Source organism: Ranitomeya imitator, chromosome 8 (genome assembly GCF_032444005.1).
Source record: "Ranitomeya imitator isolate aRanImi1 chromosome 8, aRanImi1.pri, whole genome shotgun sequence".
Classification (NCBI taxonomy): Eukaryota; Metazoa; Chordata; class Amphibia; order Anura; family Dendrobatidae; genus Ranitomeya; species Ranitomeya imitator.
This window is the reverse complement of record NC_091289.1, coordinates 43,452,547-43,479,381: the sequence shown is the minus strand read 5'-3', so window position 1 is coordinate 43,479,381 and position 26,835 is coordinate 43,452,547. Positions and strand designations below refer to the sequence as shown.

Below are 26,835 nucleotides of genomic sequence, written 5' to 3'. Positions count from 1 at the left end.
GTATATACTTTTCAACCTTTTCCCACATATCATGCTTCAAACATAAAGATACCAAATGTAAATTTTTGGTGAAGAATCAACAACATGTGGAATACAATTGTGAAGTTGAACTAAATTTATTGGTTATTTTAAATTTTTGTGGAAATTCAAAAACTGAAAAGTGGGGCGTGCAATATTATTCGGCCCCTTTGCTTTCAGTGCAGCAAACTCACTCCAGAAGTTCATTGTGGATCTCTGAATGATCCAATGTCGTCCTAAATGCCTAATGATGATAACTATAATCCACCTGTGTGTTATCAAGTCTCCATATAAATGCACCTGCTCTGTGATAGTCTCAGGGTTCTGTTTGAAGCACAGAGAGCATCATGAAGACCAAGGAACACAAAAGGCAGGTCCGTGATACTGTTGTGGAGAAGTTTAAAGTCGGATTTGGATACAAAATGAGTTCTAGTCCTCTTCCATTATTTTTAACATGTTCTCTTAGGAAACAGATTGCAGTTTGTGGTTACCACTTGATTTGGTGCAATTGTACAACCATTTGTGAAACTTTGTACTAAAACCCTTGTTGGCTATATAATGGGTGGTCCATTGTTAGTGACTGGAATAATTTGCTCAATGTTTGGTTTGTTATATGGGATTGTCATCATCTTACAAGAATTTACTTTGATCTATAACTTTGTTCAAACATTAGCATAGGCCGGATAAAAAGTCAGTTTGTCTAATTTGTCACAGGGGAAAAACTGCTGGACGTGAGAGTCATTTACATAAAGCGCATCAACATTTGCAACCTTTGCACAATCTGTGTGTAGGTTTTGGAATATGGCCGACATAATTTCCCTGGTGTCTTATTACAACAGATAGAGAACTGCGGCACCTGCTGGGAGGCCTGCCAGATCCTTCTTACTAACAAGAGAGTCAATTTAGGTCACCCTGTATATCGGTTCAATCTTATGAGCAGTTTTAATTAATTAAATTGTCAATTTTCCAAACAGAATGCTAGATGAGCAAGTTGTTCTGAAAATATTGTGGTCACCGGGTTTATTGATCAGTTGACTATTTGGAAAGTTGTGTCCAGGCAAAGTCAATGTAGAAGTTTGGGTGAATGAGCTGAATAGGGTATTCCTCTCTGCAATAGGAATAACCCATGTTGAATGTGAGAATCTACAAATACTCAACTTGTGTGAAGGATTTTAGTCTTCTGTTCAGTCACTTTGCAGTTAAGTATTTATGGGTGTGCTATGCACCTGTCCTGGATCTGTGCTTTGCTTTCCTCACCCTGGTCCTCTAGACTCTGTTGTGCTCCACATCAGGCTTTTCAGATGGCCCAGCATGCTCCCATGTGAGCATCTGCCAGAGCCTATATAAGGCTCACCAATACACACACCTGTGTCTAAGTATTAACTTACTTCAGTGTTGCTAAGGCTTTCAGTTTCTCTATGCACATTGACTTGCTCAGCTGCCTGTCTGTGGTCTCCTGGATTTCTCAAACCTGTCTGCTGTTTTCAGCATCCCAGCTGCCTATCTCTGGTCTCCTGGACATCTCCCACCTGCCTGCAGCTTCCAGTATTCCAGCTGCCTGTCTGTGGTCTCCTGGATGTCTCCTGCCTGTCTGTAGTTTCCAGTATAACAACTGCATGTGTCATGTGTGACTCACCCATTTGCTGGTTAGCCTAAAAGGATGGGGTTTAAATGGAATCAAAGTCAGTTTATACAGAACGCCCAGCAGCATTGAATGACCGCCGACTGGTACAAATCTACTAATCAGTGGTTGTTGACTAGCCTCTTTACACAGTTGAACTACAGTAAACATATTTGTTTTTTTTTGGGCAGCACATGTCCTGTTTGCTCAGGATCATGTGCTGCCGAGAACTGATCTATTTTGCAGCACAAAAGATAATATCACTCAATGAATGAACATTTAGCACTCATACATGAAAAATGAACATCTGAATGAGCACCAAGTTGTTCCTATTGTTTGATCGTTGCTTAGGCTACTTTCACACATCACGTTTTCAGTGTCAGGCTAAATCCGGCGAATGTTGGAAAAACTGGATCCGGCGCAGATTGTGAAAAACTGATGCGACGGATCCGGTTTTTTTTATGGATCCGGCTAGCATATCTAGATTATTGGATAAAAAAAAATTTGGAGCATGCTCAGTTTAAAAAACCGGATCTGGCCGCCGGTTTTCCGGATCCGGGACCTTCCGGCTCTCATAGGCTTCCATTCTAGCAAACAGCCGGAAACGCTGGATCTGGCGCTTCAGGCTTTTTTGCCGGAGACAAAAAACATTGCTATGGATGTTTTTTTCAAGAAACCGGAAGTGGCAGATTTGCCGGATCTGGCGAAAACCAGATGAAACGCAATGTCATCCGGTGCAATCCGGCACTAATACAAGTCTATGGGAAAAAAACCTGATCCGGCAGCAACATTCGCCTGATCCGTTTTTTTTTGAAAATTAGCCGGATTTAGCCTGACACTGAAAACCTGATGTGTGAAAGTAGCCTAATTAAGTTGTGGAACATCTTCACTTGTGGAAGTGGATATTAAAGGCCATCATACACTTTGGAAAGCTGTTAGACGATCGTTAGGCCAGCAACTATCTTGCTTGCCTCTCCCATACACAGGAGTGCTCACTTTGTGGAAGAACCACAGCCAGATATCTCTGCCGACGGCTTATCAGTTAAAGAACAAAAGGATGGGCAGTCCAAAATGAGACACGCTGGATGTTATCTCCCCCAACATCAACCATTGGGGTAGAGTTGGGGTGCCCCAAACACATTAGGCAGTTAGATGAACCTGCCTTATTCATTTTACAAAAAGGTACAATCCAACAATCAATAATAACGAAGCCCTGCATGACTAGGGTATTGTAAAGTGTCTACAGCATTAAAAGGAATTTTTCACCACATTTGACCTTTTAAAATGGTCATACAAGTTAGAGTCAAAGAATAAAAGGTATACCTGTATGCAGTTATAATAACTCCCTGGCGCCTGTGCAGAACAAAAGTTAAGCCAATGCCATAGAAGGTCAGAATGTTGATGAGGAGCGACGGCAGTTGGAATGCGCAGGCGCAGGACTTCCAGCTACGCACTTGACATCACAGGTACACAGTGACAATGTGGGAGGAGAAAGATAGGATAACAAAGTAAAGAGGCAGTATTATCTTCCAGGCAGCAAAAACCCTATAACCTGCAAGGGGTCATTTACATAAAGCAATAAAAGATGATTTTTCCACAACAAGGCATTATCCATGAGACATACAGGTATCTCTTTTTTAACCAGTCTATAACCTGTATGACAATATTTATAGGTCAGATCACTCAAATGTGATGACATATTCCCTTTTATCCATTCTTGACATACAGCTGAGTGACATTGAAAATAAGTAGCCACAGTAGCCTTTATTGATTACAACATACAGTATATCAAACCAAACATAAATGCAATTTATTTCATGGGGAGATCCTGGATGGACTGACACCACTGGACAGCACCAAAATAAATACTCCCCAGCCGCACCACTCCAATTCGGGGTTGACAAATGCTGCTGTCCCCTTTGTAAATTTATCACTGTTCCCCGGGAACTGCCCAAGAAGGAACAAAACCATAGCTCAATAATGAAAGGTCAACATACCTCTGATGTGACCCTACCCCCATTAACCAAGGCCACCAAGACCATCCCTGACCTCCAGCTGCTATGACATAAATATAAAATAGCCAAAGTCCATAACACCGCCATCAGAATTTTTATGTTAGCAAAAGAAAATGGAAAACAAGTGACTAGCACACTCCTAGGGATTGTGATGCAAAATGGAGGGGTTTATTTACATACAAAGTCACAAACGTTTCGGTCAACTCGGTTTGTGACTTTGTATGTAAATAAACCCCTCCATTTTGCATCACAATCCCTAGGAGTGTGCTAGTCACTTGTTTTCTATATATCAAGGTTTGGGCACCTATCGACTGTGCACCTCCCCCCTCGGCTGTGCTTTGCATTTTCTATATCAGCAAAAGAAAATGGGGCATAAAATAGGGGCATGTGGACAGGTCATTCACCGTCCTGAGAAGTCTATGATCCAAGGCTGCTCCTCTTCTTTTAAGGTACCTCAGATACCTCCACCGCCTTCCCAAAACTTACCCAATCCTAAACAGAATCCCATTCCATGGACCCTAAACTCAAACCCCACACCTCCTAACTTTCTTTTCTGGTAGTACAAAATAATCTTGACTATTAACTAATCTTGATTAACCCTTTCCGAGCCTCCTCCTTATATATTGACACTCTATAAGTTAAAATAAATTGTTTTAAAAGAAAAAAACACTATCTGGCATAGTAGCAAAAATAATGCACCACTACCATGTGTCTGGTCTGCGATTTTGGCATGCCAGATGATAGAGGGTGGTGTGGCAAGTTAACATGGATTATTTTCTGCCATGTTCGACTTTTGCCCATTGGCGCATTACCGATTACCGCACTGTTGTGAATTCTGCTCTTGGGCTCCCTCCGGTGGTTATGAGTGGTAGTGCTGCGGTAGTTGGATCGCAGCATTTAACAGGTGTTTCTATTTTTTGCAATTTGGGCTGGGCTATTTAGTCCTGCTTTAGCCTTTAGTCAGTGCCAGTTGTCCATTGTTTTTGGAGGATTCACATCCATACCTGGTCTCTTCTGTTCTGCTGTTCGTTTCAACAAAGATAAGTTCTGGCTTTGTTTTTGCTGTCCACCTGTTGTGGACCGTATAGTTCTGTGCATTTTCATGTTTGGTCTAGTCCAGCTTTGTCAGTGAAGGATTTTTTGCAGCCTAGCTGTGTCTCTGGAGATGCAGATATACCCCCCATGTCTTTAGTCAGATGTGGTGATTTGTATTTTCTGTGGTGGATATTTTCTAGTGTTTTAATACTGACCGCATAGTACTCTGTCCTATTCTTTCTTTTTAGCTAGTATGGCCTCCTATGCTAAATCCTGATTTCATGTCTGCGTATGTTATTTCCCTCTCCTCTCACAGTCAATATTTTATGGGGGGCTGTCTATCCTTTGGGGATTTTCTCTGAGGCAAGATAGGTTTCCTGTTTCTGTCTTTAGGGTAAGTTAGTTCTTAGGCTGTGTCGAGGGGTCTAGGGAGTGTTAGGTACCCCCCACGGCTACTTCTAGTTGTGCTGCTAAGTTCAGGGTTTGCGGTCAGTACAGGGACCACCTTCTCCAGAGTACGTCTCATGCTGCTCCTAGGCTACCAGATCATAACACCGCACACACCGTCAGCTACAACTACAGCACTTCCTATTAACGTACCTCATCTAGTCGGACAGTCTAGTCCCCTTTGAGGCTATTTTTTTGTGTTTCATTAGAAAAGGGATTCTCTCTTTACATGACATGCCGTTTGAAACTTTACAGCACAATTAGAAGGGAGAAATCTTTACTCTTTAAGTCTTTTCAGAAAGGTTTGTGATCTGTCATCTTGCACACAGTACATTAGGAATGCGTAGGAGGAAAGACACTATTGCTATGTCTCTAGAGAACTGTCAACTGATGGTTTTTAAGGAGAAAAAAACTATTCTTTACCAACTCAGGATATGCGGTCTTTAGTATTAGTCCTAATCTTTGTGAATTTAGATTCACATACAAGATAAAGTGGTTGTCCCTTCAGAATGTATGGGTACATGGTCATTATAGAAGTATATGTCTTGTTTGGGATCTCTGTTTTACGAGCCAGTGTAGAAAATCAGCACCTCTGGTACACTCCGGGTATCTAGGTACTACACAGACAACCATTCATCTGAATAAACTACTATTTCCTGTGAAGCTCAGGGGCCGGACCTATGGAAATCAATGGTTGTAATAATTTAATGCACCCTAATAAGCACTGGTCAATCTAACAGAGATATATTTATATACGCTCCTATACATGAAAATTGCAACACCAAAAAGGAAAAGTCGAGGAATTATGGAAATCACAGGTTGGATAGACATGTTAATGATTTGCAAATTATATCAAAATGGAAACAGAATTTTCAAAACATCTCAATTTATTCATTGCTGAGTATGAGCACCATTTTCAGAAATCCCCACATTTACATTCCTTGGCTGCCATCAAGGAGGTTATTGATGTTTGTCTGAGGAATGTTGTGCTAGACTAAATGCATTAGGGCAAATCATCAAGATCCGCTGCTGGCAGCTCCATTTGAAATTGCTGTTAAATGGCATCCAAACATGCGCCAAGTGAGAAGTCTGGAGACGTTACCGACCATTGTCACATGTTTAGGCCACACAGGCTGCTCACAGCAACAAGCAACATGAGAACTGTGATAAAACAGCTCCTGGGACACTTTGGAGAAATTGCCGCACCACTGGTTCTATGATTAATTTATTCTTTACTGCAAATAAAATTGGACATCACATACCAAGCCTAAGGCATCAAACAGTATCTACATAAACCATAGGAAGGTGTTTTCACGCTATTGGGCAACGAGCCAGACGTCCAGCTACAGGTGTACCATTGACGTCATACCACCGCTCTCAAAGGCTAATGGTGCAGAGCGAGAGGACAATGGGGGCCGAAAAGGATATCTATCGTCTTCAGCGATTAGCTCTGGTTTTGTCTTGGATGCAGTAATAGCCACAAATTGGTCTGAGACCACGTGGGCAAAGCTATGAAGAGGATTTGCAAGAAAATGTCAAACTGGGATTATGGTGTTGGGTGGCATAGTGAATACTAGCTTGACCCTTCTAGTCTTTACTGTTTGGCTTGGTATGTGGTAACCAATATTACTTGCAGTACAAAGCCATTTCTCCAAAGTGTCCAAGGAGCCGTTTTTCAGCAGTAGAACACCGGGCTGTATTTTCCTGGTGCAACTGTCAGCAGCCTGCATGGCCTAAACGTGCTACCATGGCCTTCTTCATGTTGCAATTACAATGTTGAGGGATACATGTTAATATTAAGAACATGCAACTATGCCGGATCAATTTGCAAATGGATACAGATGGATCCTGGTAGTCCAGGTTGACTTACAATTGGATCAGCTTTTGACAAATTTCTGATGAATGAAATTTTGATTAGTAAGTCATGGTAGAAGAGAGTTTGAAGAGTATGATGTTACATATTAATAACATTCTCAGTTTTATGGATGTGGCTGGAAAGGAACTATGTCATACATTTGGTGGACGTGCCTCAATACCTCAATATAATGCAGTTAACATTAGATATACAGTGTAGTCTCATGTCCACCCTCATTCAATATTTAGTTAGCAAATACCCTCTTGCGGCTCCAACATCCTTATGTGCCTGGACCCTACTTCTTCTTATATTTGTGGGTCCTAAATTGTGGTTGCAAGGTCTTGGTGGAAAATATAGTCAATTAATATTCTAATTAAAGTTTCCCCTGTGTTACATTCACTTGGTGAGGTGGATTCACAAAGCCGTAGGTCAGCGTGAGATCGCGGACCCAGGTCATTAACACAGCAGGATGAAAAGCAGCCAGACATCAGACGAACTAGCAAGGTAGGACACACAGGTTACGACAGAACCAGGAGGATAGATGAACACTGGAGAGCATATGAAGAGTAAAATGACAGGTCTGAAGCAGAACTTAGCTGTAGGTGCGAATTGTAGAATTCGAAGCAGATTTCAGCATACTGTAATTTGAACAGCCTCTAATAACAGTTCATAATGCTTACAGCAAACAATGGGTTAATCAATTGGTCTCAGAAGCCATGGATGTAAGTTGTAGAATCCACGCAACTGAGAAGATTTGGCATCCTTTGGTACTATACTCAGTCATAACTCAGAGGAGACTTGGAGGAGACCTAGTTAAAACTAGACAAATGGCCCCTACCTGCTCTTCTTTATCTCTTATTTTTCATCAGCTGTTAAAGGTTTTTAGATCACAGCAAATGAAATTCACGACCCTACAAAAAAAAATAGGTAACGAAAAATTGGGACTCTGGTGACAAATTTTCCCTAATGTTCACATGTGTCAAGATTATAGATCATGGCAATGTCAACCATGTAACAAATCACCCCGCTGAATCGCCTTGTAACTCTGTGTGACAGGTAGATTGTGGCATCCTTTGAGCAAGTAGCATTAAATATGATGGTGGGTGTTATTAGCGGAGCTTTGGGAATAATTGCTCTTATACAGTGACACAGGAGAAGGCTATTCTGCCGCTGTGTCTTTATAGCTGGCATAAACAACTTGTTTTGGCTATCATTGCATAGACTCAATAAATTAAATTCTCCCATTTATAAACTTTGCAGTAATCCCTATGTAGAACATAACTTTGTATTAAAAAATCTAAATAATTTAGTTCAATGAGGTACAGGGCTGGGGCAAAGAGTTAACTCATTCTTAAAGGGGTTTTACACTTCTTGGACGCAGCTAGTGACAGTTTTACTGTCCTCCGGAATCAGGGTCACATCCAATCCAGTGCAGGGGCATGCTGAATTGTCAGTATTTTCATAGACTGGGGGGTGCTGAGCTTCCTTCAGGTGTTCCCTGTTCTAAGTGATTACCCATCTATTTAGGTAATCTGTCAGTTCCAGATCTCTGTCAGTCATAGCTTTCAGCTCAGTGGTGTGTTTTCTCTGTGCTCTGAACTCTAACATTCTGATCTTTGTTGCTGGACCTTGAATTTATCTTTTAACTACTTGTTTGTAGTACTCCTTTTGCCTTGATGCACTCTGACTTTGGAATTCTGACCCCGGACTGTGACCTGACTATGCTTTTGTCTCTTTCCTCTGTTTATGACGTATCCTCTTGGCTCTTGACCTTGGACTTATTGACTTCCCTGACTCAGGGCTTATCAATGAGAAGTGACTCATTGTCACATTATCTAGTGAATGTTTAAACTAAAAGGTGTTTTTGTCAGAACAAAATGACTATTCAAACCAAGCACATCTAGCTCCTACAAAAATATATGCAGGAAAGTAGGTGGGAAGGTGCACTGAACTGCTCAGCCACACCAAGGGTGCATCGGGCACCTCATAAGTATATTTGAATAATGTGCAATATCTGGAAAATGCAGCAACATATTTGAACTCTACAAGGTGTAGTGCTAGGTTTTAACACCCATTTGATGCTGGCAGACTGCCTTGAAATAGGAAATGTAGTTTTCATCATTGTTTGTTAGTTGCAAGCATTTTCTACATGATCCTGAAGCCACTGTTATTGAAATGCTGCAAAGAACATGGTAGTGTTATTTTAAGACTAAACTACCCATTTAAACAGGAGCTAAACTTTTTTTTATAAGTATTTTGATAAGTGATGAAACGTTATGAAACTTTGCAAGTCACTTTATTAGGGAATGTTTCTTTATTCCTGTAAAAAAAATTGCTGGTAAGTGGCTTTCCAACCCTTGTCTTTCCCCAATCTATTTTCTTGCCTTTGGCTGCATTGATATCAGAAAGCACTAATTTGGCGTACAGATGATGGCAGTGATGGGTCAGCACCTGTGCCCTGCTCTGAGTGTTGCATGCAGCAGCTTATCCCCATAGTTAGCGAGTCATAGGGGCTGAGCTGACCCATCGCTGGGCTGAGGAAGACATACTTAAAAAGCCCCCAGAAAGCGAGCCGCGTGGGAGACAAGTCAGATAAGCAGGTCCTTAGCTGCTTCTCCTTGCTAGCTTGCCAGCTATCCTAGATTGACAGCTTTCTTCTTGCCTACGTGTATTAGGAGAGACCTGTCACGCCAGGGCAGCAGAGGGGAAGAGGCGCCAGGGACCCACCTGACCGACTAGTCTCCCGCACAGCACAGCTGCCGGCGGCTTTTAAAGGATGTCCTTCTTTGAAATGAGGCAGAGTTTCAGAGTCAAGCATACTTGGCTGAGATCTTGCAGCCGATGTCTGATACATGCTGCCTGTGGGTCGGGGAGCATGTATCGGCTGTCAAGTTCTCTTTCCGAAGCACCCAGACAGCTTACCCCAGCCCGGATGAAATCTATATGAATGTGTCCTCTGTTTACATTTTATATTTAGCATATATTTATCTATTTGGTGAAATGTCATTGGAATATAAGACAGCGGGAATTGCACAGTTTCACTTGATTGTATCTGTTTCAGGTTGTGGAAGGAGCGAGCAGCTCTGTAAGTGATACCATATTACTATAGCCGTGTTGAGGTTTTTTCTGCCCACCTTACAAAGAACTTGGAAATAAGCCTGTCTCGTGTAGCACCTGGGGCTCATGCGGGAAAGCAATCCTTAACTGCAGTTTTCCGATGAGTAATTTGTCTTTTTGGCAGCATGCCGGCTCTCCGTAATACACAATCAGAACACCTCTACTAATTGAACTGTTTCCCTTCGCTCATGACGTATTGCTCAATTGACACCTCATCTACAGCATGCCCATTGTATACAGGCTGGGCACATATAGACCTATTTACTAATATTGCATTTTTCTCCATCACCCATCCCATTTACTGACCACGATTTGACATCAGTTTCTATTCTTCACAGCTAATACTAACCAATTTTCCCTCCTGCTTATAAATTGATAGATTTGCATTTTGAAGGCCAAGAAAGCTGAGGATCAATTCAATTGTAATAAAGAACAGGGAGTTAAATAAACACGTGTAACAATGGATGAACTGATGTTCATCATATAGATTCTATTAGTGAGATAGCTAGAGTTCTATGGGACTCAGTACAAAATTTGGATCTGAGCCCTGACCAACAAATTGCTCAGATGTATGGGCCCTTGAAGGTAGCGTTCTAGAGTCTATAAAAACATATATATATATTCTGTGTTATCTCCCCTCCATAAAGAAAAAAAAGACTACAGATAAAATATGTACACCTGATACAAAAAAAGAGTATTCTCATTTTCCTAAGAATACTTCTAAATAGTAGCCATATTGTTCCTGATCATCTGCTGTACCAAAAAACGTACCTTCCCAACTTGTGAAGAACAGAAAGAGGGACAAATTATGTGGCGCACGAAATGCCCCGCGCCAACTTTTGGCCACACCCCTGACCACACCCCAATTCCCGCCCATTTACCGTTTCTTCTCTGGCAGGAGGAGATGTCAGAGGGGCGGAAGTAGTGAAGGAATTCAGCAGACAACGAGACTGCAGGGTATAGATCAAAATTCGGGACTGTCTCCTGTATCTGGGAAGGTTGGGACTAGAGATGAGCGAATTGATTCACGGGTCTCTGGTCCAGCGTCAAGATCAGTGGTGCCTGGAGGCTGGACGGGAGGCTGCAATTTTCTTATCTTCTGGCGTCTCTGGAGCGTCGTTTGATTACCCAGGGCTGAACGTCATCAGTGCGTCCTGATCATCTCTAGTTAGGACCGTAGTTGTAGCAGCCAGAACTTTCTCATCTTTGTGTAGCTTCACTATATGATATCTGGCTATTTTCTGTCTGTAAGGCCGCGTTCACACATAGCGTAAATACGATGTTTTATTTTCGGCAGGATCCTCACCAAACTACGCAACAATAATCTTCTCTGATTATTGCATTTTTGTTGCAGTTTTTATGCGCTTTCCCCATTATTTGATGCGTTTCGGGTGCAGACGTGAAGCCGCGTTTTTTTAAGTGTTTTTTTATACTGCATAAAGTCTTTGATTCTGCACTTAAAAAAGTAACTGTGTTTTTTTTATATACTTTTTTTTTAGCCTCCACATAGAAGCCTCCAGAGGAAGAAAAAAGCACCAGAAAACACACAGTTCAGACATGTCTTTAGATGCACAAGGGGCACAGTTTTCATGAAATCACATCCACTTTGCTTGGACAGTTAAACATAGCAGAATTTCTTTAAAAAAAAAAAGCAGGAAAAAAACACGCATCATTTTCGCTACATAGCCTAAATGTCCAAGAAAAGGAGATGCGATTTCATGAAAACTGTGCCCAGTATGTGTCTAAAGATGCTGTTATACCGGGCGGTTTTGGTGCATTTTTCCTCTATCGGCTTCTATGAGGAGTCTGAAAATAACGCAAGGAAATAAAATGCTGTTGCATTTTTAAGTGCAGAATTAAAACTTTTCTGTACTATTAAAAAAAAAGCATTAAAAACCCAAATTCATATCTGCATCAAAAACAGATAAAATAAAAGCAGCAAACACACAATAATTAGAGAAGATTGGTATTGTGTCGTGTGGTGCGGACACCTGCAGAAAACATGCAGAAAAAAAGCAGTAAAAAAAACGCAGCATTCACACTATATGTAAACACGGCCTAAGCGTTACATTTTTATTACATTTTTTATGGATAATAGAAAGAATCTGAAGAAATTATAGTACATACAAAAGAAAAATGTACATGGACGACATGACCCAGTCGACGCGTTTTGACTGCACTAAGCAGTCTTACTCATGACTTATGGTCATTTCTTTTGAAAAAGAAAAAGAAAAGGAAAATCCAGTCCTGGTGAGCCGGACTCCAATTTTTTCTATTAACCTTGATGTGAGGCCAGGGCGAGGCCGGTGTCTGAGCCCCAGGTTGATGAGCATAGAGCAACTGGGTGAGCTGGAATTAAGTTTTTAATTTTTTTATGAGTTTAATAGTGAAAAAAAAAATCAATCACTCAATTTTTTATGCTATTTTTACCAATCCCCGTAAATAATCGGATCGCTGTCTTGTGCAGGTTGTTATGATTGCATGGACACCAAATATGCTAATTTGTGATATTTATTATTATTTCAAAATCACAGCAAGAATTACATTATTATAATTGTTTTTAATTATTTTTTAGTAGTTTTATAATAATAAAAAAAATATTTTATTTTCCCTTTAGAATAAAGGTACTCTATGTACATGTATAATCTGCCTGTGGGCTCTGAGGCTGCAATACAGATAAAGTACACAAAATCCTCCAAGTGATGTTACTGGAGCCTGTGGTTCAATAGCTATAGCTTTTGCATGCAGTTATAGAGGTTGTGGGTTGGAGTCCCCAGGAGACTCACAAAAAAAAGAGAAAATTACATTTTTGTAATTGTTTTTCATTATTTTTAGTAGTTTTATAGGAACAAAAATATCTGACTTTTTCTTCGCCTTTAGAATACATGAACATAGAAATACACTGTGATATACAATGTATCGCTATGTACATGTATCATCTGCTTCAGGAGTCACTGCCTGCAATACATCTCAAGATTGCCAAATGCTCCCATCTTTTTCATTATGGGCTGTGGCTCGTAGCTAGAGCTGCTGCCTGCGAACATGAGGCTGTGATTTTGACCTGATCACAAGAGAAGAATCGAATATTTTATTTACGCCAGTGCAGAGAGATGCGGCCCCACACCCCCCAAGGAGGAGCTATAGAGTGATGAAGACGTCGAATAAAGGCGAGTATTAGAAGTCAGACAAAGCCCCGACATGGCGGGACAGTCCCGCTGAATCTGGGACAGTTGTGAGCTATGCCACAACTAATATGCCAATAATAAAATCACATAACAGGGAAAAATATTGCCACACAATGACTATATATTAGCACCGCATAGTGTATGAATATAAAAGCCATCCTGTTACCCAAGAAAATCCACTATACCAATACCGGTATACCAATAATATCACATGCAAAGTGCCTCCTATTAATTATCAATAATTACTAGGAGGCACTGTGGTAGGACTATTTTTCAGTGTTGTTTGCTATAACGTTTTTTTGGGCGGTAGTATTATGTATCTCTGTTTACTGTTAGGAGTATTGTCTATGTGATAGAACTGCAGGGAAGATTCTGTATGGCCCCGTGTACTGAGATTACTGGGAGATGCTTTGCATCTGGAAATCTGATGGGCAGTCCTTAGGCGTCAGGCATTGTTATTGATGACCATTCTTTAGGCACCAGGCATTCTTATAGATGGCCAGTCGTTAGGCATCAGGCATTGTTACTGAAGGACAGTCCTTAAGCATCAGGCATTGTTACTGGTGACCAGTCCTTAGGTATCAGGCATTGTTGCTGATGACCTGTCCTTAGACATCAGACATTTTTACTGATTACCACTCCTTAGCCATCAGGCATTGTTAGTGATGACCAGTCCCTAGGCGACAGGTATTGTTACTGATGACCAGATCTTAGGCATCAGGAATTGTTCCTCTTGACAGGTCCTTAGACATCAGGCATTGTTACTGATGGCCAGTCCTTAGGCATCAGTCTTTGTTACTGATGACCCGTTCTTAGCATCAGGCATTGTTATGGATGACCAGTCCTTAGGCATCAGGCATTGCTACTGATGGCCAGTCCTTAGTCATCTGGCATTGTTACTGATGACCAACCCTTCGGCATCAGGCATTCTTACTGATGACCAGTCCTTAGGTATCAGTCGTTGCTACTGATGACCCGTCCTTAGGTATCAGACATTGTTACTGATTACCACTCCTTAGGCATCAGGCATTGCTACTGATGGCCAGTCCTTAGGTATCAGGCATTGTTACTGATGACCAGCCCTTCGGCATCAGGCATTGTTACTGATGACCAGTCCTTAGGTATCAGGTGTTGTTACTGATAACCTGTCCTTAGGCATCAGGCATTGTTACTGATGACCTGTCCTTAGGCATCAGACATTGTTACTGATGACCAGTCTTTAGGCGTCAGACATTGTTACTGATGACCAGTCTTTAGGCGTGAGGCATTGTTACTAATGACCAGCCCTTAGGCGTCAGGCATTGTTACTGATGGCAAATCCTTAGGTATGAGGAATTGTTACTGAGGACCAGTCCTTAGGCATCAGGCATTGTTACTGATGGCGAGTCCTTAAGCGTCAGGCATTATTACTGATGGCCAGTCCTTAAGCATCAGGCATTGTTACTGATGACCAGTCTTTAGGCATCAGGCATTGTTACTAATGACGAGTCCTTAGACATGAGGCATTGTTACTAATGGCCAGTCCTTAGGCATCAGACATTGTTACTGATGACCAGTCTTTAGGCGTCAGGCATTGCTACTGTTGACAGGTCGTTAGACATCAGGCATTGTTACTAATGGCCAGTCCTTAGGCATCAGGCGTTGTTACTGATGACCCGTACTTAGCATCAGGCATTGTTACTGATGACCATTCCTTAGGCATCAGGCATTGTTATTGATGACCAGCCCTTAGGCATCAGGCATTGCTACTGATGGCCAGTCCTTAGGTATCAGGCATTGTTACTGATGACCAGCCCTTCGGCATCAGGCGTTGTTACTGATGACCAGTCCTTAGGTATCAGGCGTTGTTACTGATGACCTGTCCTTAGTATCAGGCATCGTTACTGATGACCAGTCCTTAGGCATCAGGCATTGTTATTGATGACCAGCCCTTAGGCATCAGGCATTGCTACTGATGGCCAGTCCTTAGATATCAGGCATTGTTACTGATGACCAGGCCTTCAGCATCAGGCGTTGTTACTGATGACCAGCCCTTCGGCATCAGGCGTTGTTACTGATGACCAGTCCTTAGGTATCAGGCGTTGTTACTGATGACCTGTCCTTAGGCGTCAGGCATTGTTACTGATAGCGAGTCCTTAGGCGTCAGGCATTATTACTGATGGCCAGTCCTTAAGCATCAGGCATTGTTACTGATGACCAGTCTTTAGGCATCAGGCATTGTTACTAATGACGAGTCCTTAGGCATCAGGCATTGTTACTGATGGCCAATCCTTAGGTATCAGGCATTGTTACTGAGGACCAGTCCTTAGGCATCAGGCATTGTTACTGATGGCGAGTCCTTAGGCGTCAGGCATTATTTCTGATGGCCAGTCCTTAAGCATCAGGCTTTGTTACTGATGACCAGCCCTTAGGTATCAGTCATTGTCGCTTTGGCTGCCGCTGGTTTATACATTTCTTAGCGGTTCTTGGAAGATATCACAACGTTGACCTATTCACATCAATGTCCCCAAGATCGGACAACAGAGCAGGTGGAGGCGTTGGTCTGCTCCTTTCACCCAAGTGTACTTTCCAAGTTATCCCCCAAGTACCCTCACTTGTCTTCCCTTCCTTTGAGGTCCATGTGGTCAGACTCTACGTCCCCTTCTCCATGCGAGTAGCAGTGGTGTATCGTCCTCCCGGCCCCTCTCATCAGTTCCTGGATCACTTTGCCACCTGGCTTCCACACTTTCTCTCCTGTGACACCCCCACCCTTATCATGGGTGATTTCAACATCCCCATTGCCTCTCCCCTCTCCCCATCTGCTTCTCAGCTTTTATCTCTATCCTCCTCTTTCGGCCTCTCGCAGCATACTAACTCTCCAACACATGAAGATGGAAACTCCCTTGACTTGGTCTTCTCCCGGCTTTGCTCAGTGGATGATTTCACAAACTCCCCTCTCCCACTCTCTGACCACAACCTGCTTTCATTCTCTAATAAGAACTGCCATCCCGCTCAGGTCACCCCCACTTTCCACACTTTCCACACTTATAGAAACATACAGGCCATTAACACCCAGAAACTTATGAAGAACTTGCAGTCCTCATTGGCCCCAATCTTCTCCATCTCATGTCCTGATTCTGCTCTGAAGCATTACAATGAAACCCTGCAAAGTGCTCTGGATGAAGCTGCACCTCCTATACATAAAACAACTCGGCACAGACGGCAACAACCGTGGCACACACTGCAAACACGTTTCCTGCAGCGGTGCTCCAGGTGCGCAGAACGTCTGTGGAGAAAATCTAATCTACCCAAAGATTTCATCCATTATAAGTTCATGCTAAAGACATACAATTCTGCCCTTCACCTCTCCAAACAAACCTACTTCAACACCCTCATCACCTCCCTGTCCAATAACCCTAAACGTCTCTTTGACACGTTCCAGTCCCTACTCAACCCAAGAGAGCAGGCCCCAACCACGGATCTCCGTGCTGACGATCTGGCCAATTACTTCAAAGAAAAAATTGACCACATTCGACAGGAAATCATCTCCCAATCTCTTCATACCATGCACTGTCCTCCCTCCCCCATCTAGTTCACTCTCTGACTTTGAAGCAGTTACAGAAGAAGAAGTAAGCAGGCTCCTTGCATCTTCTCGCCCGACCACTTGCACCAGTGACCCCATTCCGTCACATCTCCTCCAGTCCCTTTCCCCAGCTGTCACCTCTCACCTAACAAAAATATTCAACCTTTCCCTCACTTCCGGTATTTTTCCCTCCTCATTTAAGCATGCCATCATACATCCATTACTTAAAAAACCATCCCTCGATCAAAACTGTGCCGCTAGACCTGTCTCTAATCTTCCCTTCATCTCTAAACTCCTCGAACGCCTGGTCCACTCCCGTCTTACCCGCTATCTCTCAGATAACTCTCTTCTCGACCCTCTTCAATCTGGCTTCCGCTCTTTACACTCTACTGAAACTGCCCTCACTAAAGTCTCTAATGACCTACTAACAGCTAAATCTAATGGTCACTACTCCATGCTAATTCTCTTGGATCTCTCTGCAGCATTCGATACTGTGGACCATCAGCTCCTCCTCACTATGCTCCGCTCCATCGGCCTCAAGGACACCGTTCTCTCCTGGTTCTCCTCCTATCTCTCTGACCGATCCTTCACTGTATGTTTTGCTGGTTCCTCCTCCTCTCACCTTCCCCTTACTGTTGGGGTTCCTCAAGGATCAGTCCTAGGCCCCCTCCTCTTCTCTTTGTATACTGCCCCTATTGGACAAACAATCAGTAGATTTGGTTTCCAGTACCATCTCTATGCTGACGACACCCAATTATACACTTCTGCTCCTGATATCTCGCCTGCCTTATTAGAAAACACCAGTGATTGTCTTACCGCTGTCTCTAACATCATGTCCTCCCTCTATCTGAAACTAAACCTGTAAAAAACTGAACTCCTCGTGTTCTCGCCTACTAACCTACCTTTGCCTGACATTGCCATCTCCGTGTGTGGTTCCACCATTACTCCAAAGCAACATGCCCGCTGCCTTGGGGTCATCCTTGATTCTGACCTTTCATTCACCCCCCACATCCGATCACTGGCTCGCTCTTCTTACCTGCATCTCAAAAACATTTCTAGAATTCGCCCTTTTCTTACTTTCGACTCTGCAAAAACTCTTACTGTTTCACTTATTCATTCTCGTCTGGACTATTGTAACTCTCTACTAATCGGCCTCCCTCTTACCAAACTCTCCCCGCTCCAATCTGTCCTGAATGCTGCTGCCAGGATTATATTCCTCGCCAACCGTTACACCGATGCCTCTACCTTGTGCCAGTCATTACACTGGCTACCCATCCACTCCAGAATCCAGTACAAAACTACTACCCTCATCCACAAAGCACTCCATGGCTCAGCACCACCCTACATCTCCTCTCTGGTCTCAGTCTACCACCCTACCCGTGCCCTCCGCTCCGCTAATGACCTCAGGTTAGCATCCTCAATAATCAGAACCTCCCACTCCCGTCTCCAAGACTTTACACGTGCTGCGCCGATTCTTTGGAATGCACTACCTAGGTTAATACGACTAATCCCCAATCCCCACAGTTTTAAGCGTACCCTAAAAACTCATTTGTTCAGACTGGCCTACCGCCTCAATGCATTAACCTAACGATCCCTGTGTGGCCTATTTAAAAAAAAAAAAAAAAAAAAAAAAAATCAGGTTCCTCGCATTATGTTCTCATTCACTTTATGCAGTTAATAGCCCTCTGTATCTGTACTGATACATACTTAGGCAGTTAACTGGTTCATGCAGCTTTACATGAACACCCGAGCCTTACACTATGGCCGGTCCCAATAACTAAAGCAATTGTTACCATCCACCTCTCGTGTCTCCCCTTTTCCTCATAGTCTGTAAGCTTGCGAGCAGGGCCCTCATTCCTCCTGGTATCTGTTTTGAACTGTATTTCTGTTATGCTGTAATGTCTATTGTCTGTACAAGTCCCCTCTATAATTTGTAAAGCGCTGCGGAATATGTTGGCGCTATATAAATAAAAATTATTATTATTATTATTATATTATTATCAATGGTACAACAATGTAATACCTGCAGGAACCAGTGTATAGTCAGCCAATAGATGGATCTGCACAGATGTGATAATGGCCCATCTAAAGGATAAGCCAGCAATTTGTAAAGGTTGGTCAACCCCTTTAAATGTATGACACGATTTGTGAGTATGGGGTGTATAACACTGGTGTTGGGGGCTTTCGTGTGCTACATATTATGGAGGTCTTTGTGTCTGTAGTACAGTGCGTGCTGTATTAAGGACCTCACTGCATTTTGCTTCCAGTGCCCTGCTCTGTATTAATAGTGGGAATTGTATTAAAGGGATTGTCTGATAAACTACATTTATCACCCGTTGAGACTCATGATTAATATACCAAAAATGAGGTCTGGCTGCAGAGACCCCCAATGATCCCAATAATTTCGTTCTAAAAGTTCCCTTGAGCGTTAGTGTGAGGATGCATCTACCACTCCTACAGATAATGTATAGCAGTGGTCTTCATGGCGACGATGATGCCATAGTGTCGTGGGTTGTGATAGCGATGATGATTTTGCAGTGTTGTCATGGTGACAATGATGTCATGGCCGCGATGATGTCTTAGCGATGCCATGGCCACGAAGATGTCATAATGACATAATGTCCGTGATGATGTCATAGCGATGTAATGGCCGTGATGTCATAATGATGTCATGGCGACAATTATGTCATAGTGACAATGATGTCAGTGATGTTATGGTGACGATAATGGCACAGTGTCGTTTGTTATCATCTGGTGATGATGACATTGTGTCACATGTTGCCATGGCGATGATATCATATAAAAACCTAATTCCAGCTCACCCAGTTGCTCTATGCTCATCCACCTGGGGCTCAGACACCGGCATCGCCCTGGCCTCACATCAAAGATAATAGAAAAAATTGGAGTCGGCTCAACAGCACTGGATTTTCCTTAGTTTTTCATGAGTAAGTGTACTCGAAACGCGTCGACTGGGTCATGTTGACCATGTACATTTTTCTTTTATATGCACTACAATTTCTTTTGAAAAATATAAAGAAAAGGAGAATCGAGTCCTGTTGAGCTTGACTCCCATTTTTTCTATTATCGATTATATCATAGTATTGTATATTGTTATGGTGACAATTATGTTATAGTGTTGTGTGTTGTCATGGAGACAGTGATGTCATAGAGTTATGTGTTGTCATGGCAATGATGATGTCAGCGTTTTCATGGCAATGTCATAGTATTTCCCCATAGTTTGTAAGCTTGCGAGCAGGGCCCTCACTCCTCCTGGTATCTGTTTTGAACTGTATTTCTGTTATGCTGTAATGTCTATTGTCTGTACAAGTCCCCTCTATAATTTGTAAAGCGCTGCGGAATATGTTGGCGCTATATAAATAAAATTATTATTATTATTATTATTATTGTCATGGCAAAAATTATGCCATAGTGTTGCAATGGAGTCAATGATGTCATAGTGTTGTCATGGCAAAGATGATGTCATAGTTTTGTCATCTTGACAATGATATCATAGTATCGTGTGTTGTCTTTGTGATTATCATTTCATAGCATCATGTGTTGTCATGGCAACAATGTTATGTCGATGATGTCATAGTGTAGTCAATGCGACAATGATGCTATACTGTTGTCATGGCGATGATTATGTCATAGTGTTATCACGGCGACAATTATGTCATAGTGTTGTCATTGTGTCTTGTGTTGTCTTGACGATGATGATGTCATAGGGTTGTCATGATGATGATGTTGTCATAGCGTTGTGTGTTGTCATGGAGACGATAATGACAGTGTTGTCATTGTGACAATAATGCCATAGTGTCATGTGTTGTCATGGCCATGATTATGTCATAGTGACGTTATGGCCGCGATGTTGTCATAACCTACAGTGATGTCATAGTGATGTAATGGGCGCAATGATGTCATATTCATGTCATGGTGACGATAATGTCATAGTGATGTCATGTGTTGTCATGAGGACAATAATGTCATAGTGTTGTGTGTTGTCATAACAACAATGATGTCTGCGTTGTCATGGCGACGATAATGCAATAGTATTGTCATGGCGTAGATGATGTCATAGTGTTGTCATGGTGATGAATATGTTAGTGTCGTGTGTTGTTATAGCAACAATCATGTCATGGCTTCATGTGTTGTCAGGGCAACGATGATGCCATAGTACTGTGATGGCAAAGATTATGTCATAATTTTGTCATGGCGACGATTATGTCATAATGTTGACGTGCATAGTGTTGTCATGGCAATGAAGTCATAGTGTTGTCATAGTGACATGGTAACGATGTCAGTTTTGTCATTGTGATGTCATAGGGAAGTCATGATGATTTCATAGTCACGTAAATAAATGTATTTATTTCAGTGGACATTGATGGTCTTTATTGGACAGTGAGGATCTATATTACAAATATGCCCCAATCTTCCATCAAGAGCAGAAGAGTAACGTTTACCTAGAGGGAAATCAACTTGTAGAGAAGGTAGAGAGTGACACTATACCACCACACTATACATGGAGCGCATGTAGAGAGCGACAGACTCCCACACTACACATGGAGAGCAGGTAGAGAGCGACAGACTCCCGCACTATACATGTGGAGCGCCCCCAGACACAGGGCCACGAGTTCTCGGTACCAGGCCTCTCTGATTCGGTTCTGAGGCTGTCACGGTGGCTAGACCCGGTCCGCGACCCTGCTAATATTTTTAAATAACATTATGACTATAAATAACTCTTTTCACCCAGCCGGATATTCTACTAAGTGCAAATTCTAAACAATAATTTAACTTTTCCTTTAAGCTCGTATAAGCTGAACCCACTAAAGGCCTACTATAAAATACTATAAAATAACTCAACTTTTCTTTCTAGCTTCACCAATGCAGGACCGCCTAGCTCCTGGGCTGAGCCTACTGTCATTGTCTTTCTTTACTCTCTCTCTAACCCCTACGGGTTCACCTTCAATCTTTCCTGTCCTCAATCTCTATCAACATTATCAAACTTTTCTAAATTTCAACATTATCAACATTTCAACCTTTCCTAAGGCAACATGTAAACATTCCCTTTAAGAGGGAGCCGAGTCTCTAGGAGGTAGTGCAGATTCTCTCTGTCTACAAGTCCAATGAAAGCAAGACCTTCTGCGTCATGTCCAAAAGCATAATCTTCGCAAAGTCTTCTTTCTTTTGTAAAACCAGTTTTGGAATCATTCACTGTTCATGATCCGGCAGTCTTTGAAGCAATGATAAACTTGTGCAAAGTAGGAAAAGAAGTGTAAAACAATAGGGATCCCGGGTCAACAAAGGGATCCCTTTAAGGAATAACCCTAGACGAGTTTAAGGCAGCAAAAGCAGGAAACAGTTAACTATTTACATTTGTCGGGGTTTCGAGGTTTAGTGCTGTAATAGGTGACACGACATCAGCCGGTGGTGACCACGTCCCAGCCGGGGAAGGTCTGGCTCTGTGCCGCCGTCCAGCATCGTCTTCATCGTATCAGCTGCGGTCTGAGCGCGAGCGGCAGACTCCGCAAGCAGGACACCACACGCCGGGGTGGTAGTGCTGGGTCCTGTGGGGTCAGGGGTCAGTGGAGTTCCGCCACCAGTTTCGGTCGTGATGGCGACCACGAGCGCGCAGCGTTTGACTCTCGGCATACCACCCTCGCTCACTCCAGTGGCGGGTGTAGGTCACATGGTCCCCTCTGTACAAGTTTCGGAGTGGAGGTACACTGTGGGACTGGGGTTCCACATTACAGCTGGTCACAAAGACTTCAGTCAGCAGCCCTGGTTCTAATATGAAGCCGCAACCCCTCCCCCGGTGGAAGGCCAGCACAATCCCCTGTTTCACCAAACTCTCAGGGCAGCAATTGACGAGGGGCACCCGTTCCTCTGGTCGAACAGTCTGTTCCATTCGTTCCCGGTCTTTCCATTGTGAAATCAAGCTTCGTCTATACTGATCCCAGGTGAGCCTGATAATGTAGGAGCCCTCCTGTCGGGACCCGTCTGGTTGGAACCGGGGAGCGTCCCATTCAAAGACCACCCCCCTGGGACTCACGTCTATCGGTTTACCCAGAGGTGTCAGCAGCGGGGGCAGTATCCCCTTCATGGCGTAAAGGGCCGCCACCACAATCTCAGTAGCGGGAGACCAGTCATCAATGGGCTGGGGTGCGGTCACCGGAGCGGTCGGTGGGGCAGGGTCGCTTTTGGTACCTGCGTCTGATGTGGTTCCACCGATGTCGGTCGGCTCCGCTGATGAGGACGCTGGAGTCCGCTGCGGCCTGGACCACGGCTCCCCCTGGGCGATCTTCCAGCACAGCTCCGACTTCCATTTCCTCGCCGTCGCCGTCCCCCCGTCTGGAGTCGGGTGGTCCGATGCCTCCTCCGGCAATTCCAGGGGATCCGGGTTCCCCTGTGGCGGCAATCCCTGGTTCGGCTCCGCTGGGCTGTGGTGATCCCGGGTCACTTCGTCGTCGTTCAGGTACCCGCTGGTCGTCAGCTCTGCTCCTTGGTCTGCAGCGGCACACACACGAAGCTCCGCCATTTTCTGGGGTTTGAGCTCCTCCATTTCTGAGCTCGTCATCCAGCAGCCTTAGTCGGAGGGGGCGGTCGCTACTTTTCGCTCTCTTCAGTTCTTTCACGCCCACTTCCACGCCCCTCTTCTTCTCCTGCGCTCCCTGTGGCGCGGCAATGGCGGCAGTTTTGGCGGGAATCTTGCAGCAATCAGCAATACACAGTCCTTGCAATAAATCACAGTCCAAACACGTTTCAATCACAGTTCCATGACCCAATTCTTCAGGCTTAAGTACGATCCTGTTCGTGACGCCAAGTTGGAGCGCCCCCAGATACAGGGCCACGAGTTCTCGGTACCGGGCCTCTCTGATTCGGTTCTGAGGCTGTCACGGTGGCTAGACCCGGTCCGCAACCCTGCTAAGGGGTGTCCAATAAAAGGTGATAGGAGTCTGTCAAGGTTTCGTGACGCCACCTGTGGTGTTCGGTCAGGGTGATCGACGCTGCTGTGGGGTCCGCTGGGGTGATGGAATGGCAGCTGGATGGTATACCTTCCCACAGGTGAAGTATGTCCCCAGGGCTTCCCAGTAAGGTAGATGGTGATGGTGTGAGGTGCAGTCAATAACGAGGACACAAGGTTGCAGTCTCTTTACCTCTTTACTGTAGACTTCAGGATCCTCAATCCAGAGCACGCTTAACAGGGCTATCTGAGACCGGCCAGTCCGATGGGCACATCCAGAGTTCCCTTTGCAGGTGGAAATCAGTGCCTACCACTAGCGCCTATGTGTTGTAGTGCTACCCTGCTGAGCATTTGGAATAGTCCTCACAACTTCTGTTCTCGTTCGTTCGTTCTTTCTAATTCTCTCTTGCTTGTTCCAGATGTTACTAGTTTCTCGTCCCCCAGGTATGTTATGGCTAGGACGCACCCGTATGACGGGAAGGCTCGGAGCTCTTCCGGGACCCTAGAGACGCCCCTCTCCACGCGTTGCCCCCTATGTCTTCGTAGAAAATTTAAGGTAGACAGCCAACCTATAATTAACTGTCCTGTGGAGTTCGAAGTAAGGCCTAGAGTCAGTTACTCCCGCGGTGTTCCGGCCACCGGCTACGCGCCTCAGTAGGATGTTGCCTCGGTCTCACGGCACGACTCCTACTGGTTCTCGTTTGTGCTTGATCTCGTTTCTCACTGTTCCACAATATCCTTCCCTTCGTGTCTCTTTCTTAGGATACCGCCGCGGGGTGTGCAGGTGCGGTTCCGTATCGTTCTGCTCTGTTCGCTAGGCACCTGCCAGGTTCCCACGCCTGACAGGGACCCCCCTGTGTCTTCTCCCTGTAACACCCCCTGCCACGGGATGTTGCCTGAATCCAACCCAGTCAGCTTCTGACTAACTTCCTATCCAACCCCCAGTTTTACCAGTGTGAGGAGTGGCCCAATAAATAAAGCCTTTTTCTCCCCCTAGTGGCCGGAGTGTGAAGTGTAATGTGTGCTGGTGATGCCTGGTCAGTAGAATTCCTTCAGTGCCATCAGACGTACCATCACTCCCCTTAGTGGCAGAGTGTCATACTGCAACGACCAGATCTCTGGGGCGCTGCACATGGAGGGCAGGTAGAGAGTGACAGACCCTGCACTATACATGGAGGGCAGGTAGAGGGTGACAGACACTTGTACTAGACATGGAGGGCAGGTAGACACCGACAGACTCCCGCACTACACATGGAGGGCAGGTAAAGGGTGACGGACACTTGCACTAGACATGGAGGGCAGCTAGAGAGTGACAGACCCCCACATTACACATGGAGGGCAGTTGGTGACAGACCACACTACACATGGAGGGCAGGAAGAGAGCAATAGACCTCTGCACTACACATGGAGGGCAGGTAGAGATTTGCAGACCCCAAACTACACATGGAGAGCAGGTAGAGAATGACAAACCCCCTTCTCTGGTCTTAGCTCATGGATGCCACACGTACCTATTATAACCTATGCTGCGGTGGCACATATCTTTTCAATAAACAACACGGGTCTGTTTTTTACCTGCAGCACAGATGACCAGGGCCAATACAAGTCTATGGATCTGTGTGTCATCTGTGTGCTGTTTAGGAGACGCTGTGTAAATTCATTCTTTCTTAATCGATACCGGAAAAACGCTGGTTCCTCACTGATCCAAAACTATACCGATACCGGTTTTATACAGAATTATGAAGGAGGCCTACCGTTGATGAAACTTAGATCCAAACCACAAATGGCCTTTATGTTTCATACAAGTAAAATCGCTGACTTGTGAATGAGCGCTACAGCTTAGGGCCGCGAGGTGCATGATCCTAATAAACAGGATAAATCTGAAATTACTAACAGATTAAAGCGGTTGATTGATTATCACAGACCAGACCCAATTTTTAGGTCTCTATATATGAAATATTTCCAGAAACACCCAACAGTCTCGGTTTATACCTATCTTACAGCCATGACCTAATTTCTTGAGTCAAGTCACTACTGAAATGACCCGGGCATTGTCAATACCCAGGAATAGAAATAGCACAGCAGCTAAATTATTAAGCAGGGCTGTGGTCCCCGTGTGGCCTCTGAATGGCTTACACTGATTATTATTATTTCCTTCTGCAAAAGCTTTGAGCGTTTTGTGAGTTTGTGCACATGACATCATTGACGTTGACCTCTGGTTTCCTCCTGCTTTTTTTTTTTCTTCTCTCCTTTCGTTAACTGAAAGCTAAATCCTTCTGCCTTATCTGCGCCCGCCCTGCATTGTGTACAAGCAGAAATTGCAGATGAGAGTGAATATTCTCCAGCACAGATGCTGCTGTTACTATGGGGACGCGGGAGCCAATGGGCGGCCGACGCTGCGGACGGTACTATGATGCTGAGACAAGATGGTGAATTCTACCTCTGCCTCTCATTCATTCCCTCCAGCTGATGCAAAACACGCACCCAGGGTGTAGAGGAGCACGTCAATGAGAGCTCAGCCATCAGCTGCAAAACCCCAAAAAAAACAGCCCCTCATTATTTTTTTTGTTGCTACCTTATTGAGGGTTGTTTTTTTTTTTTTTCTTTGACCTCGATTACTCTCGGCTGTTTAGATTTATTTCGTCTTTCCATAACAAGTCCCCATAGAGGGATGATAGCACGCAGCCCTTGAAGATGGTTACATCACAGGCTGACTGGTGAGGACCAGGCTGGACCGTAGATTGCAGCAGACACATCGCCTACAGAGCTCTCCCATCCAGAACTCACTCGTCCGAACGTGACCGTCCTGTCGACATTGAACATGGCCTGTCGAAGGTGTTATTTGTGAGTAACCCCTTTTATATTTTTTTTTTATCTCTACCACCGTGACATTGATACATGACGTCCATTTACAGATCCGGTAACAGCGTTGCCTTCGATGATCAACAAACCGTTGTAACGTTCCGATCTACTGGAGATTTAGAAGCAAAATCCTCCCCTGGGGGGTTCAGCATATTAATCA

The 26,835-nt window shown here is 44.0% G+C and overlaps 1 protein-coding gene across 6 annotated transcripts in view; it reads left to right on the top strand.

Annotated features, from left to right (window-relative positions):
- The window catches only part of IQSEC1 (IQ motif and Sec7 domain ArfGEF 1), an 816,093-nt gene that overhangs the window by 447,396 nt on the left and 341,862 nt on the right, over positions 1-26,835 (top strand). The window contains exon 1 of one of the 6 annotated variants that reach the window (XM_069736803.1): positions 26,107-26,657. The exons of 2 other annotated variants lie outside the window; for them this stretch is intronic. In XM_069736803.1, the coding sequence (XP_069592904.1) occupies positions 26,635-26,657 (23 nt within the window). In that variant the 5' untranslated portion in view covers positions 26,107-26,634. Of the gene's footprint in view, positions 1-26,106; positions 26,658-26,835 lie in introns of those variants that run through there. 3 more of the 6 variants (XM_069736798.1, XM_069736807.1, XM_069736810.1) reach the window with 3 other exon arrangements.